General features: G+C 37.1%; 1 protein-coding gene across 3 annotated transcripts in view; it reads right to left on the bottom strand.

The window, feature by feature from the left end:
- LOC123312239 (TBC1 domain family member 20) overlaps positions 1-14540 on the bottom strand; it is a 96654-nt gene that overhangs the window by 26349 nt on the left and 55765 nt on the right. For all 3 annotated transcript variants that reach the window (XM_044896566.1, XM_044896569.1, XM_044896567.1), the window contains exon 6: positions 7711-8037. In XM_044896566.1, the coding sequence (XP_044752501.1) occupies positions 7711-8037 (327 nt within the window). The remainder of the gene's footprint in view (positions 1-7710; positions 8038-14540) is intronic.

Consider the following 14540-nt stretch of genomic DNA (forward strand, 5'->3'; position numbering starts at 1 on the left):
TCGATGAAGAGCAAGAATCCATGATGAAAATAGAAAAATCTTTTTGGCGCCAAGTACTTTTCTAGACACCTTGACGTTATTCTGATACTTTTAACTTGTAATTTAGCCTTTCGTGTCCACAGGGAAAACGCAGATAAAAGTGATCCCAGTTCCAAAGAAAACTTTCTAAGTATTGCTGAGTTATTCGGGAAATACGAACCGATTTTACAAGAATTGTTAAGTAAACCAAAGGACAAATGAAATACTTAAGTCCAAAAATACAAATTGAGCTAACATACTGGTTCTAAAAGTATAAAATGCAGTCATGAATGAAATAAATGCCGCACCATTCTACACTATCATATTTTGATCAAATGCCGTTATTGTATGATCGAATAGATGGTAATCAAACTACCTCAGCAATGTCCAAGCAAATTATTGAATCCATAAATGAAAAAATATTCCTCTTAATAAGTGTCGAGAACAAGGTTATGGTGGTGTTAACACAATGAAAGGAATTTATAGTGCAGCTGAAAAACTCATAAAAGATGTCGAACCAAATGACATATATACATAAGTACCTACTTCGGGAAACACATCTATATATGATGTGAAAGACAGGGAACCCTAAAATAACTTTCAGATGAAAATGTTAATTCATACTTAGTAGAGAAATGCAGAAAAGCTTTGAGCGAACTGGCGCCGGTAATGGAGAGGCAGATATCTGCTAAGCGAGGAATCCGCTTTTGTTCGTCAGAAACAATCTATCTGTCTATTGTATGTCTGTGAGAAACTTCTATTAATAGATGACTAGACAGAAAATTTTCCTCTGCATCGAGCATGGGAAGTGGTCTCAGACGTCAAGGACTCTCATTGAAAGACAGTCTTCTGACCCGAGGTCTAAAAACTCCTGCCTCTGAGAGGAAGAAGCTGAGACTGGTGCAATGAGTGGCCACCTTTCGAATAAGCATTCGAAGAAAATATGACTCACTGGTTTCTCCTTGTACCGCTGATGTACGAGCACTAATGAAACAGTTGGACATATTCTGTTCACCTGCAGCAACCTTAAACAGTTGAGAGGAGTTTATACCTCGGGACATTCTCGCTATCCGTATAAGGCGTGAAGGGGGAAAGACTACCAGAATGTGGGGTGTTCCTAAAACACTTGAACGATAAGTAGAAGTTACGAATATTACAATAGTTTCCACTTTCGTCGAAAAGATGGCAGCACTTAACGTACGTCTTTTTTCAATTTTACCAGGATACGAATTGTTGCCAATGGCGAAACTTTTCGAGAAATTTTTTCATGTGGAAATTCATAGAAAAGATAATTTCACTGCGGAAAGTTAATAACATTGAAAAATATTTGTTCTTCAATGAAAACATTTTTTATCCGTTTGACGAATAAAAAAATTTCTGACTTTCTGAAATGAAGAGTTATAATGAAAACCCCATATAAATTAGTGGTTTCTGACGTAAGATATTCTTTTTGTCTTTTTGAACGGACCATTGATATAATTTTATGTTTCCAATTTGTTCGATTTTGTTTAGGAACAAAAACAGAAGTACAAAATTCAAATTTGTTGAAATTATTCATTGCTGTATATATTGAAAAACAAAGTTACCTAATGTCAGACTGTCATAATAAAAAGTTTGAGTTAAATCTGTTCTCTCAAGATACTACAATTATTATCTATTTCATCTTTCTTTATGTGTCCTTGAACTAAAAAAGCCTCACTGTCAACATCTGATTGAGATGATAATCTCACTTCAATCAACCTTAATCGTACAGTTAGGTTATTGACGGATCTATCCTGCAATGGAACGGATTCCCATACACTTTTGAATTCAAAATAAGCTGAATGTAATGTGGATATAATTCTACTAATCTGCAACAGTTCTGGTAACTCGGAATTGTTGATTCTTTTGAGCTCATCATTCAGCTCCCGAAAATTCAATTGAAGACGTCCAATATTTGCCATCACATCTTCTCCAGTTGATTTTTCACTCTTAAAGAATTGTTTCATCAAACTATCAATTCGTTGACCTGAAGTTTGCTCATAAATCGACGTTAATTTATCCCAAACATCTTTTGCTGAATCACAAGTAGCAGTTACCTCAACATTGGAATCATTTAGGCTTCCTACCAATATCAATTGTGCCAATGCATCAGCTTTTCGGAAAACTGTCTTAATTGTTCTTCTGAGTACAGAAGAAGTTACATTTTTCTATTTTATCTCCTCCTTTATTTCCTATTTTAACCACTCCTCAATAACGCCCTGAGTTCATAAACTTTTGTGAATTAGAGGATCGAAAGAGTGATCTTATCATTAAAATAGATAATAATTGTAGAAGAAAGATGAAAAACGTTAGAATCTAAAAAAATGTTTCAAGTGTACTCAAATAGGACATTTCGCAAAATGATGTCAACAAAAATCTAAGAAAAAAAAACATTGAAAAAGAGACGAGTTCTTCAAGAAGTGCAAATAGAACTGGCGAAGCTTATGTTTCAATTCGTTACAATATGGAAGATGTTTGGTTAGCTGGGGGCATCCAGTCACATGACAAGTTACAAAGACTATTTTGTTACTTATCAAGCTTTTTAAATTCCTAAAGAAATAACTGTGGGCAATAATGAAGTCATTTTTGCATATGGAAGTGGAGATATAAATGTAGAAATATAAATAGAATATAAATAATCTATGGATCAACTATTAAGAGAATGTGATATGTTCCAAAAGTTGGAAAGAATTTGTTGTCAATTGATCAAAATATTGAAAAGGGTTTATCGTTTTCTGCTAATAAAAAGGACTGTGTATTCAAGAAGAATGGAGCACTTAAATTAACAGGACGAAGAACTGAAACTGGCTTATAGGCAGTGGCGGCTGGTCTGTGAGGGCTATAGGGCTAAAGCCCCCCATACAAAAAATCCCAAGAAATCAATCCTTTTATGTTTTTTACCATCCCATACGATTTTTAATGAAGATATTACATTCCACGGTTATTTATATAATTTATTAACGTAAAACTTTCATGGGACTCCTGCAATTTTGTTTTTTTCAATCATAATCTAGCAGTTCGTCCCTGCATGGGACGATGAATCGTACAGTCATTCCGCTCCAGCCGCAACTCTTCGCGTCTGTCAGATACGAAGTTTCAACGAGTAAAAGGGCTACGATAAAAGTCGCCCCTATCCGCTTTAGTCTAGCCGCTAGCGCATAGACAACCTAGCGTGTGTTCGTATTTGTATACGTTTTGAAATAATGGTGGACAATAGTGTTAAAAATATTTTAAAAATTGATTTCGCGAGGCTCTCGCTGGCGGAAAAATGCCGTATTAAACTGCTAGGTAGACCGACTCCCGATTTAAATTTAACCCAGGCAGAAAAAACTCCAAAAACTTCTTACACAAGACGATTCTCAAGAGAAGTGTATAACGTGTATAACAAGTGATAACGTATGGGCAACGGCAGGATTTAGAGATTTGAAGCACCTCAATGAAAAAATTAAGAAGCATGAGCTATGTGCCAAGCATGTAAATTATTCGACAGAATTAGCTTTTCTGGTTACGACTAATATCGCTGCTCAATTAGATTCAGCTTACCGGAATAATATTATTAAGCACAACGAGCAAGTAGATAAGAACAGGTATGTAAGTTAACGTTGCATCAGAGCAAGGTTGGTCGCTAAAGGCTATTCACAAAGAAAAGGCATGGATTATGAAGAAATTTTCAGCCCTGTTGTTCGTTTTGACACTATCAGGTCAGTGTTAAGTATTGCAGCGAGTGAAAATCTTCATCTGCTGCAGTTTGATGTGAAAACAGCTTTTCTATATGATAAACTTCAAGAGGAAGTTTATATGAGACAGCCTGATGGTTATTGTGATGAAACAAATAGAGTGTGCAAGTTGAATCGGAGTTTATATGGTTCGAAACAAGCTCCGCGTTGTTGGAATCAGACTTGTGGATTTTCTTCAAAGACAATGTGGAATGACTGTCTCTAAAGCAGATCCTTGCTTATTCATAAGTCGACAAAATGGGCAAAAATTGATTCTTGTGATTTGTTGTTAAATTCAACTGTAACGCCCTCTATCTTTTTCCACAGCAATATTTTATTGAGGTATATTTGGTCCTATCGCCATATTTTGGTACGAACAATCTGCCTTAGCCTATGTCCCAATAGTTATGAATCACCCTGCATATTGAAAAACAACGTAACTGAATGTCAGACTGGCATAATAAAAAGTTTGAGCTAAATCTGTTCTCTCAAGATCCTACAATTATTATCCGTTTTATCTAATAATAAGATCACTCTTTCGATCCTCTAATTCACTCAATAATTATTAATTAATTAATTATGCTATAGTTATAGTTTGATAAGGGGGTTACAACTTATGTTATACACTTATGATATTTATAAACAGAAAAACACATTTGCCCCTCTAGGGGTATTTTCCTATTAAGTGCGGGAAGTGGTACTTGACCGTATAATGTTCTAGCATCATATTGTAGCCGAATTAGTCCTTTAGGCCCGTTTGTTCAATTCGTGATTAAAGTTAATCCTGGATTAATTTTGACATTTCCGTTCAAATCTGTCACGTTAATCCAGGATCAACTTAAATCTCGGCTTAAACCTGAATTGAACAGCCGAGTCTTAGGGTTATAATCGCCAAAATTTAAAAAAATGACGATTTTTTCGATTTTTGATAAAGTTGCGTTCGGTGCTTGAGGTCACAAACTTGGATTATTCCTTAGGCCAGCATCATAACCAAGTCTACAAAAAATCAGACTTATACTACCCCGTTCTTTCAGACGACAAAGTTACTGGATTATATATGTATTCATTTAATATTCATATTCTGTTTATTACTATGATGGTAATCATATATCTTTTCGAATTAAAGGATTAACATGGAGATTAGCGGTTTTTTGAATTCTGTTTCATGTCGACCTTTTTCTAATCGAATATTTTACATATTTATTTGAGACTTTAAATGAGTACATAATTGAACGAAATTACTCATTATGATGAAATTTTGGAAACGCGATAGACAGGGTGTTTTTCGAACCTGCACGATTAATTTGAAATTCTCACAAGAACAACCCTGTTTCTTGGGAAGTGTTGAAATTATTGAATGTGGTATTTCATCGAAATGGGCCTAGCAGCCAGACCGGAAATAGGAAAAAAAAGTTTCAGAAGTTCAAGATTTTTGACGTTTACTAACCGCGAATGTAAACAAATCTGAGTCTGACGTCAGTCGCCAGTTTGATAAAACTAACGAAAGTAAGGTTAGCACCAATTACAAACAGGGGTGGTTAGTGCCGATTCAACTCGCGAAGAGTAGTGTTTTTTGCCTCGGTATATTTAGGCAAATCGCCTCGATAACGTGGATATCCAGACTTTCTAGTTACTACCATAATATAATAATTGGACATGAAAAATAATCACTCTTATGTTGATATTTATAATTTATTTGCAATTCATGCGAATGCAACAAGATTATTCTAAGAACATGCTGAAAATCCAACGACATATATCTACAGTTGAGACCAACAAGTAGAACAAAATTCAGGAGATAAGATTGGAATTTTGTTATGCTAAAAAAAAAGGCACCTTCAAATATCATCGGAAGAGAAATTAGAAAAATTCCAAAAGTAAAATCGAGAGAGCATTCCCCGAGTATGGTATAATAGTCAACGCTGTGACCTTTGTCAGTAGAAAGTTATAACAATACTTAAGACAATCTTTCGTCAAATTTGGGACAAATTTTCTCAAGAGCATTGAGGTTTCGGTATAGGAAAGTTCACGTGAACCGGAGTTGAAATTTCGGGTAGAATCCAAGAATTAATTAAAATTTCCTTAATAACCAGAAGTACCACGGAGACCAAAATATTTTATCTGAATAGATCCGTGTCATTAATTATGATTCAGAAATTTCCAGAAAATACCTCGTTCAGATTTCTACACACGTCCAATGGACACTTTGTAAGAAAATAAAGCAATTTAAATTCATGAAATATATCTAGCAGTATGAACCACGAATAAAGTTTTATGGTACCTAGAGTAGCCAGAAAACAAAAATGGGCTAAGGCTCATCATTTCTGAGTGATTTATTGATTTGGGTGAAAATTTTGATAAGCTAAATCTCCAGAACTGTCCAAAAAATTCTTTTGATATTTGGTTTTTTTTTCATCTCAAGCTAACAAACTGTTAATACATAAACAATATCTTTGAAGTACAGACCTGTACTCGGGAATTTCCATTTTTGTTTGCAGGTCTAATAAAGCATGTACATGAAATATCAATTCGCCCTCAATACCATGTGATTCTGCATTTATTTCGAATACTAGAATTACTAGAACGTCACACAAGACAATAGTTCTAGTAATGATGAGATATGCTGGCCACGCCATTTACTGGCTACCGAACTCAATAACAAAATTGAAAAATTTAAGATTCGAAAATTCTCAATGGCAAAAATTCGGTTAAATTCAACGCTTTTTTTTGTTCTGAGTGGCAATTGATTTAAACCTTCCTGATCATATTGGATTATTCTCTTATCTTACTGTAGGTTTATTCCTTCCTTCATGTGTTCTCTCCATTACTTACCTCTTCGGCATAGACTTTTTGCTACAAACAACCCAAAAAAATTGGATAAATATCGGGACAAGCAACCGTCGCGGCCAATTATGAGGTAATGGGCTGAATGGTGTTACTCGACTTGATCAATAATTTGATCTCCTGGTGAAAACATGGCGATACTAACCATGCAAAGAAATTGGTAATTAATGTACTTATCGTATATTGATCCCGAAACCAAAAATCAAAATTTCTGATTCTGTAAAGTTGTGCAATGGTATATGAACAGTTTGTTAGTCTGATTGTCAAATTTGAAAATAGTTTGTTGGACGGTTCGAGATTTATAACTAACCAAAAGTCTTGAGCGAATTACCCAGTATCTATGAAAAGAAAAGCCTTAGCACATATGCACTTGTTGTTTTCTGTTTCTTTCCCTTTATGTATTATCTGTCCATCATGAAACGTTGCAGTTATTTGCGCACAAAAATTTAAAATATTGTCCCTCAAGCCTTCTGAAATCGTTTATTTGAATGCGATGCAACTTTGAGACATGACTGGGCGTATACCCACAGAGGCTTCCGTGAAATTACGTTCCGATAGATGACGGATAGATGCGTTCGTCTTATTGTCGGAAGTTAGATTGACTGTTAGGAGGTACGAAGTTAGCCGGATTAGCTAGTTTTGAAGTAATTTACATATATCAAATTAACTTAGAATTTGGCATAAATAGTGGAATTGCATATTGGGGAATGAAATCCCCTATTTAAAATACATACAAGTAATATCATGCATTTCTAACACAAAAATTTTACCAATATTTACTACTACAAGCCGAAAATGTGAATTACTTTGGAATTGTGAAGGACATTCGTGCAATAATTTGAGTTTCATACAATACAGTCATTAATACATGGTGGAGGAAGTTGAAGCAACAAAAAAAAGCATAATGCAGAATTTAAAATAGATTCGAAATTTAAAGTGAACAAGATTTATCTAAATGCAACAAATAGTACAGAAGCCTGAAAATTAAAGCGCTTAAAAGCGTTTTGTTTTTTTGGCAGCAAAGCATGGAAAGAGCTTATTGCGGTAGAAGATCTTCAAGAAATGAAAGTAAAGTTTTCTCAATAAATGAACAAATCCAAATAATACATACTCTCTTTTGACCCTTTTAATGACATCTTTCTCTAAATCCTCTGGTTTGTATCTCTGGTAATAAAACGAAGCTTTCTCTAGAATCTTCTCGAAATCAATGTCATCAGGTATTTGAGCCAACAAACAGTGTATGCTGGCAAGATCACAATCTTGTTTGAAAATTTCGTCACGCCTAGCAACTACAAGGGCAGTAGCTACATAAATTGACATGAGTGGTGGAGAAGCCAGGAAGAAATCATATAATCTGACGACATCTTTGTATCTATTGAGGGAATGTCCAAACCAAGTGAGATACCAAGGTAATGCAAACATTGTACCTACGCTGGACCTGAAACAAGTTGATATTGCGTTTCAGATGTCTTGAATTAATGAGCAAAATGAGCTAATGCACTCAGTATCAATGAGAATAATAAGTAAAAATACCGATGTGGAAGATTCAAATGGAATCATAGGAGTTTCAGTGTTGAATTCAAATGGGCTCGGAGTCTATTGGAACAGTGGAAGAATCGAAACCACAGAGCGATACGATATCGAATAAACGGCTCGTTTAGTTTAAAGTGGGGATGCTTGGAAATGAATTAGATTTCGTCCATTGAATTTGTCATGTTTGTTTTTGAAAAGTAATTGGCTACAAAATTTTATAATGACTGAAATGCGAATTCCTAGACGTTGATGCGTTGATACGAAAACCGTAAATACTTATAGTAGACAATTTACAGGGTTACTTCTCTAAAACCCACCTTTACTAAAGTATCTACATAGGAATACAACAAGATTGAATCTCTTCAAAAAATTCAGTTGAACGGCTCACAACTTTATTCACATCTACATGTTTCGGTAGACACCAGCCGTACCACTAAGATGTCTAAACCTATACATTGTTTCAGTTACTGAAAATAGAATAATCATCTGATTTCGTTTCTATGATCTATCTGTATATTTTTCCGCCGACCTCTTAATGATAGCACTGTTTAACGTAAACGAAATTAGCTATTAATAAACCCTTTTATTGGTTAATTTCCCATTAATGCATTATTGTCATGGGTAATCGAACATAGAAGTATTCAGCAGCTTCCCAAATAATTATTTTATTTGTATGTCGCATTGATTTTTCGTAGTACCTAGCGGATGAATTGAGAAGAGATGAATTGTGGAGGTTGCAGAAAAATTATGATGGTTAGAGAGTAATCAATATATCTATTTACTACAACTCCAGCTTCCACCAGATCCACACATGTCAAATTTGACTAGGTATCTAGTCAAATGTAATTTTTTTGAATTCTAGTAAATTCACAAAACAGAGGTTTCTACTAAACATAAGACATAATTTTATGAGCTCCCTATTCTGGAGCAAGTTGAACTGAATTTAAGCTAGGTCAGGTATTCTTGTTTTTAATTACATACTGATTAGATATTAATTTCTTTAATAGATTACTTTTGGTCGGCAGGAAGAAATTGCATGGCGATATGTCCACCTTTTGCACAATTACTGTAAAAATGTATGAAACTTATTTTGAAGCAATAAAGAGTTCAATAATGAACCGCCACAACATCCTCTACCCCTAGGTACCATATTATCCATTAAGTACGTCACACCCAGTATACAAGGTGATTTATTTATTTTTATTTTATTTTTTTTATTTATTAGTTCGGGACACAAACAGGACGAACCCAAAGCAGTGTCCACAATTCAGTGTTATAGAAATAAAAATTAATCCACATATGAACATCAAGCCCTAAATTGAACACATAAATCGATGATTGAACAGAAAATGATATATTATTATACAAAACAGTGTGGTATACATAAGAATTCATCTGAGCGACCTCAACCAACAGTACCACGAGTGAAGTTGCAACGGCGAAAATAATTAACAAGAATGGACCGAAACCTAGAGGCAGAGTCAGAAAATATATCCATGTTAGTGACTTTAGACAGCTCATTATGTGTTTTCATTAATCTGTGAATTGGAGAACTAAGAAAATAGTAAGTACTCGCAAAGTCAGTACAAAATGTATCCGTGTGTCGAGTGTTGTAAGAGGGAACGATCAACCTCACATATTGGGACAAATGAGTACAATCAATTTTGTTGTTCACCAGTTTGTAAGTGAACATTGCATCAGCTATCCTTCTGCGATGCTCAAGGGGAATAAAGTTTAGTTTCCGATAAACTTTGGATGTATTAAATAATGAGGATAAATTCAGATGCATACCACCCGACGATATGAATATCGACAAGTGTTACGATCTAAATTGAGCTAGCCAATTTGCCATCGTCAAGGCCCCAAATGGAGTATGCTCCACCGAAGAAGAGCAGATGCTGACCATGGTTTCGGCCTCATTTGGCCTCATCAGAGCAACATAGCATTTTTCCACGGTGGAGAACGTTTGGAATTGATGGAACTTTATTCAATGTTGTCATGTTCTAATGGTCAACATCTGCTCTTCTTCGGTGGAGCGTACTCCATTTGGGGCCTTGACGATGGCAAATTGGCTAGCTCAATTCAGATCGTAACACTTGTCGATATTCATATCGTCGGGTGGTATGCATCTGAATTTATCCTCATTATTTTATTCATTGCCGTTTAGGCGGTATCACTCTTCATTATTGTACCGCTGGCATCGTACTCTGCCGCGACCTGAGCGCGTCCCAGACTTCTCAATTCATCATGCGCCCGACGTTCGCAAAAGCGAATCGGCGTACTGAATTAGGGAAAATATGGGACATATGCTATTGTCTTCGTCTTGGTTTCTATCTGGAGGGGATTGAATCGGATACCGTTTCATGTTGGATGGCGCTCTGGGTAAATAATACCCAGTAGAACATGACAACATTGAATAAAGTTCCATCAATTCCAAACGTTCTCCACCGTGGAAAAATGCTATGTTACTCTGATGAGGCCAAATGAGGCCGAAACCATGGTCAGCATCTGCTCTTCTTCGGTAGAGCGTACTCCATTTGGGGCCTTGACGATGGCAAATTGGCTAGCTCAATTCAGATCGTAACACTTGTCGATATTCATATCGTCGGGCGGTATGCATCTGAATTTATCCTCATTATTTTATTCATTGCCGTTTAGGCGTTATCACTCTTCATTTTTGGATGTATTATTCACAAGAGGGAAAAATCGAAAAATCGCAATGTCTCACGAGCCTCCTCCGAACACCCTTCAGTCTATCTATATAAATCCCATAGCGCGGATTCCACACAACAGACCCAAAAAATAAGATGCTGTTGACGTAGACCAGGAAAAGAGTGCGAGCCACGTCGGCACTCCGGAATTCAAATGATGTCCGAAATCCGACACATGAAACTATCCAGCACATCACCGGGGGATGTCAGAAGTTCGCGGGCACGGAGTACAAAAAGAGACATGATGCTGTTGCCAAGATTCTTCACCAAGAATTGGCACTAAAACACCAACTTCTAACTTCGAAAAAGGTTCCTTATTACAATTACCATCCGGATGCTGTGCTGGAAAACGAACATCACAAGCTCCTCTGGGATCGCACGGTTCTCACAGACCGAAAAATAACCCACAATAGACCAGACCTCATATTGCTCAATAAGGATGAGGACAGAGCACTATTCATCGACGTGGCAATTCCAAATAATACCAATCTTCTAGATAGGCACACTGAAAAAATTTCAAAATACAGAGATCTCGAGGAACAGACCAGAAGACAGTGGAAGCTGAAAGATATCAAGACCATCCCTATTGTCATTTCATCTACAGGCCTAATACCGAAGAAACTACTAGAGAACTTGAAGAAACTTCAGTTGGACGAAAATATCTATAGAGTCATGCAGAAGGCGGTACTGCTCGGAACGGCGAGAACTGTACGCAAGTACATGGGGAATGCAGAGGAACACCGTCTGCTCCAACAGGAAGTGCAGGTGGAGCAGGAATCCAACCTACAGCAGGGAGGCGAGGAGCGACCCGGACCCGACCACCACCACGAGCCCGAAAACCTGGAAAGGGTTCCAACAGAGCTTAATCCTTTTGATATCTGAGATATCTGGGATAAGTGAATTTTCCTCTGGAGAGGAGTGTGAAAGCCGCAAGGCTAAAGTCATAATAATAATAATAATAATAATAATAATAGATTTATTGCAGAGTAATCAAACAATTTCATAGAATACATTAAACAGAGAAAAATAACTGCAAAAGGACTTACGTCAGTGATACTGTTATTATTATAAGCCCCGAGATGCCAACCAAAAAACCAGTCATTCATTCCCACACTTCACACCATAAGCTCCAAGAATGCGAACACCCAGAGGAATTAAAAAAAAAAAAATAAGAATACAGCACAAACTTCTCAGTTCGTTGTGTTCAGCAACACTCTTCGATACTCACTCTTAAACCGCGATGGATTACTCAACCTCATAGGGGCAGAAATGCGATTATATAGAAAATATATCGAAAATGAGAAAGATCTGCGGAATAAAGATGTTCTATGAGCAGGTGGTGAAATTAATCCTCTAAATCTAACATTCACATTGTGAACGTCCGACCTAAACCTAATCTTATTGTACAGATAGGGAGGCGTTCGGAAACAAATGATGGAGTGGAACAAAACCACGGCATGGAGCTCCCTTCGCTTATCCATGCTCAACCACCGACAGCACTCCAACTTATGGATAACTGGTTCAAATTTTCTTATACCATAAATGAACCTTAGGCAAGAACGCTGCACTCTCTGTATCCTTGTCTTATCAACAACCCGCAAGCATGGACCGTAAACAACGTCACAATAGTTGAAATGGCTCAAAACCAGAGAGTCGGTCAGTAAAATTTTAGTCTTTTGAGGGAGAAGACGTCTACTACCGTATAACTTTTTCAGTCCTGAATACGCTCGCTGAATACAAGATGTTACGTGTTCGGTAAATCGGAGCTCAGTATCCAGAATAACCCCCAAATTTCGTGCAGATTTAACCACAGGAATCCTAACACCATCAACTCTGACATCCAATTGAGACTCCAAATTTTTGCTGTCTTTTCCAAATATGAGAATCTTTGTTTTATTCGGATTCAAGGAAAGCTGATGATCACTCGAAACCCTCAATAACTGAGCAACATCCTCATTGATCATACTGGTTGCCTGATGCAACGATGACGACTCAAAAGTGAAGAGTAGCTGTGTGTCATCAGCGTACTCAAAGTCCACACAGTACTGCAGTCCATCAGTGATGAAAAATGTATAAATGCAGAAAAAAATTGGAGCAAGAACTGAGCCCTGCGGAACACCACACCCGACCGGTCCCAATTCCGAACTACCTGTCGATGTTTCCACATACTGATACCTATTTTGCAGATAACTCCTTATAAGTTCGACGGCTACATCGGATAATCCTATATGCCTCAGTATTGCAATCATAAGTTGATGATTAACTCTATCGAAAGCCTTGGAGTAATCCAAAAGCAGCAAAACACAGCTTTTACCAGTGTCAACGTTCCGAATAATGGTATCCACAATATCCAGCAGAGCTGTACAGCAACCATAACCCTTCCTGAAGCCTGACTGGCGCGGCGGCAAGATGTTGAATTTATCCAAGTGAGATCTTACTCTAACTGCTAAGATTCTTTCCAGTACCTTCGCGCAAGGAGACAATATGGAAATGGGGCGGATGTCATTAAAACTTGTGGGATTGCTAACCTTGGTTATCGGAACCACCTTGGAAACCTTCCAGGAGTCGGGAAATTTGGCATCTATTATGCAACTATTGCAAATGTTAACTAGATGTCTGAGTATATGTGGGCAGCAACGCAAAAGCATTTCAACGTTCAAACCGTCAGGCCCAATAGCCCCAGAATTAATGGACTTAATAATGTCATAAATTTCATCTTCATCTGTTAAGGTGAAGTGCAATCTTCCATCAAACAGAGCGAAACTAGATGATGAATAATAACTAATTGCATCGTTGACCTGATTAGCACTCAAGGTTTGTGAAAATTTGAGAAAAAATTGTTCAAATCCTGTGGTTTATCCAAAGTAGGCGGGATCGTCTTCGCGGCAGTTTTGACATGTACACCCAGTTCTCCTAGTCTTGTCCATAAGATCCTGCTATCAACCCCCCTCCCATCAATGGCAAACTGAACATAAGCTTTCTTTTCCCTATTCACAGCAGCAGTGGTCGTATTACGAATATTTTTATAATAATCCCAGTTCGAAGGGGTTCTGTTCTGTTTAAATTTATTGAGAGCAGCATTCTTCAGCGAAATCAATTTCTTGATGGTAGAAGTGAACCAAGGCTTGTAATTTTTCCTACACCGTATAAACCTCACCGGAGCCAACTCATCGTAAAGACCAATCATCAACCGCGTAAAACATGCAACCTTGTCCTCAACATCAGAAATGTATAACACATCATCAAAAGGAGTAAGTGACAAATATTCCGTGAGAGTTTCATATTCTAAAGTACGTAAACATCTTGATTTGAACACTTTAACACCCACACTACCCCTCACATCCGCAGCTTCGGCATAGACGAGAGAGTGATCCGATATGAAATCCATGTTTAATGAATTGAACCGATATTTACTCTCACTGTCCTTCGGAATCAAGATGACATCCAAAAGGGTGGAAGATGTTCTCGTCACACGAGTTGGACGATCTACAATTTGCTCCAACTCAAAAAGTGAAAAGGCCTCCCGAAATCGCCGCGTCTTATAATCGTCTGGACTTAGGAAATCAATATTTACATCACCACCACAAATGAGCTCATCGCATTCCCCAATAAAAGATGCCAAGGCCTCCTCAAATGAATCCAAAAATTCCGGAAAACTCCCACTCGGAGGTCTGTAAAAAGCTCCAATAATATACAC

This window comes from Coccinella septempunctata, chromosome 4 (assembly GCF_907165205.1).
Source record: "Coccinella septempunctata chromosome 4, icCocSept1.1, whole genome shotgun sequence".
Taxonomy (NCBI): Eukaryota; Metazoa; Arthropoda; class Insecta; order Coleoptera; family Coccinellidae; genus Coccinella; species Coccinella septempunctata.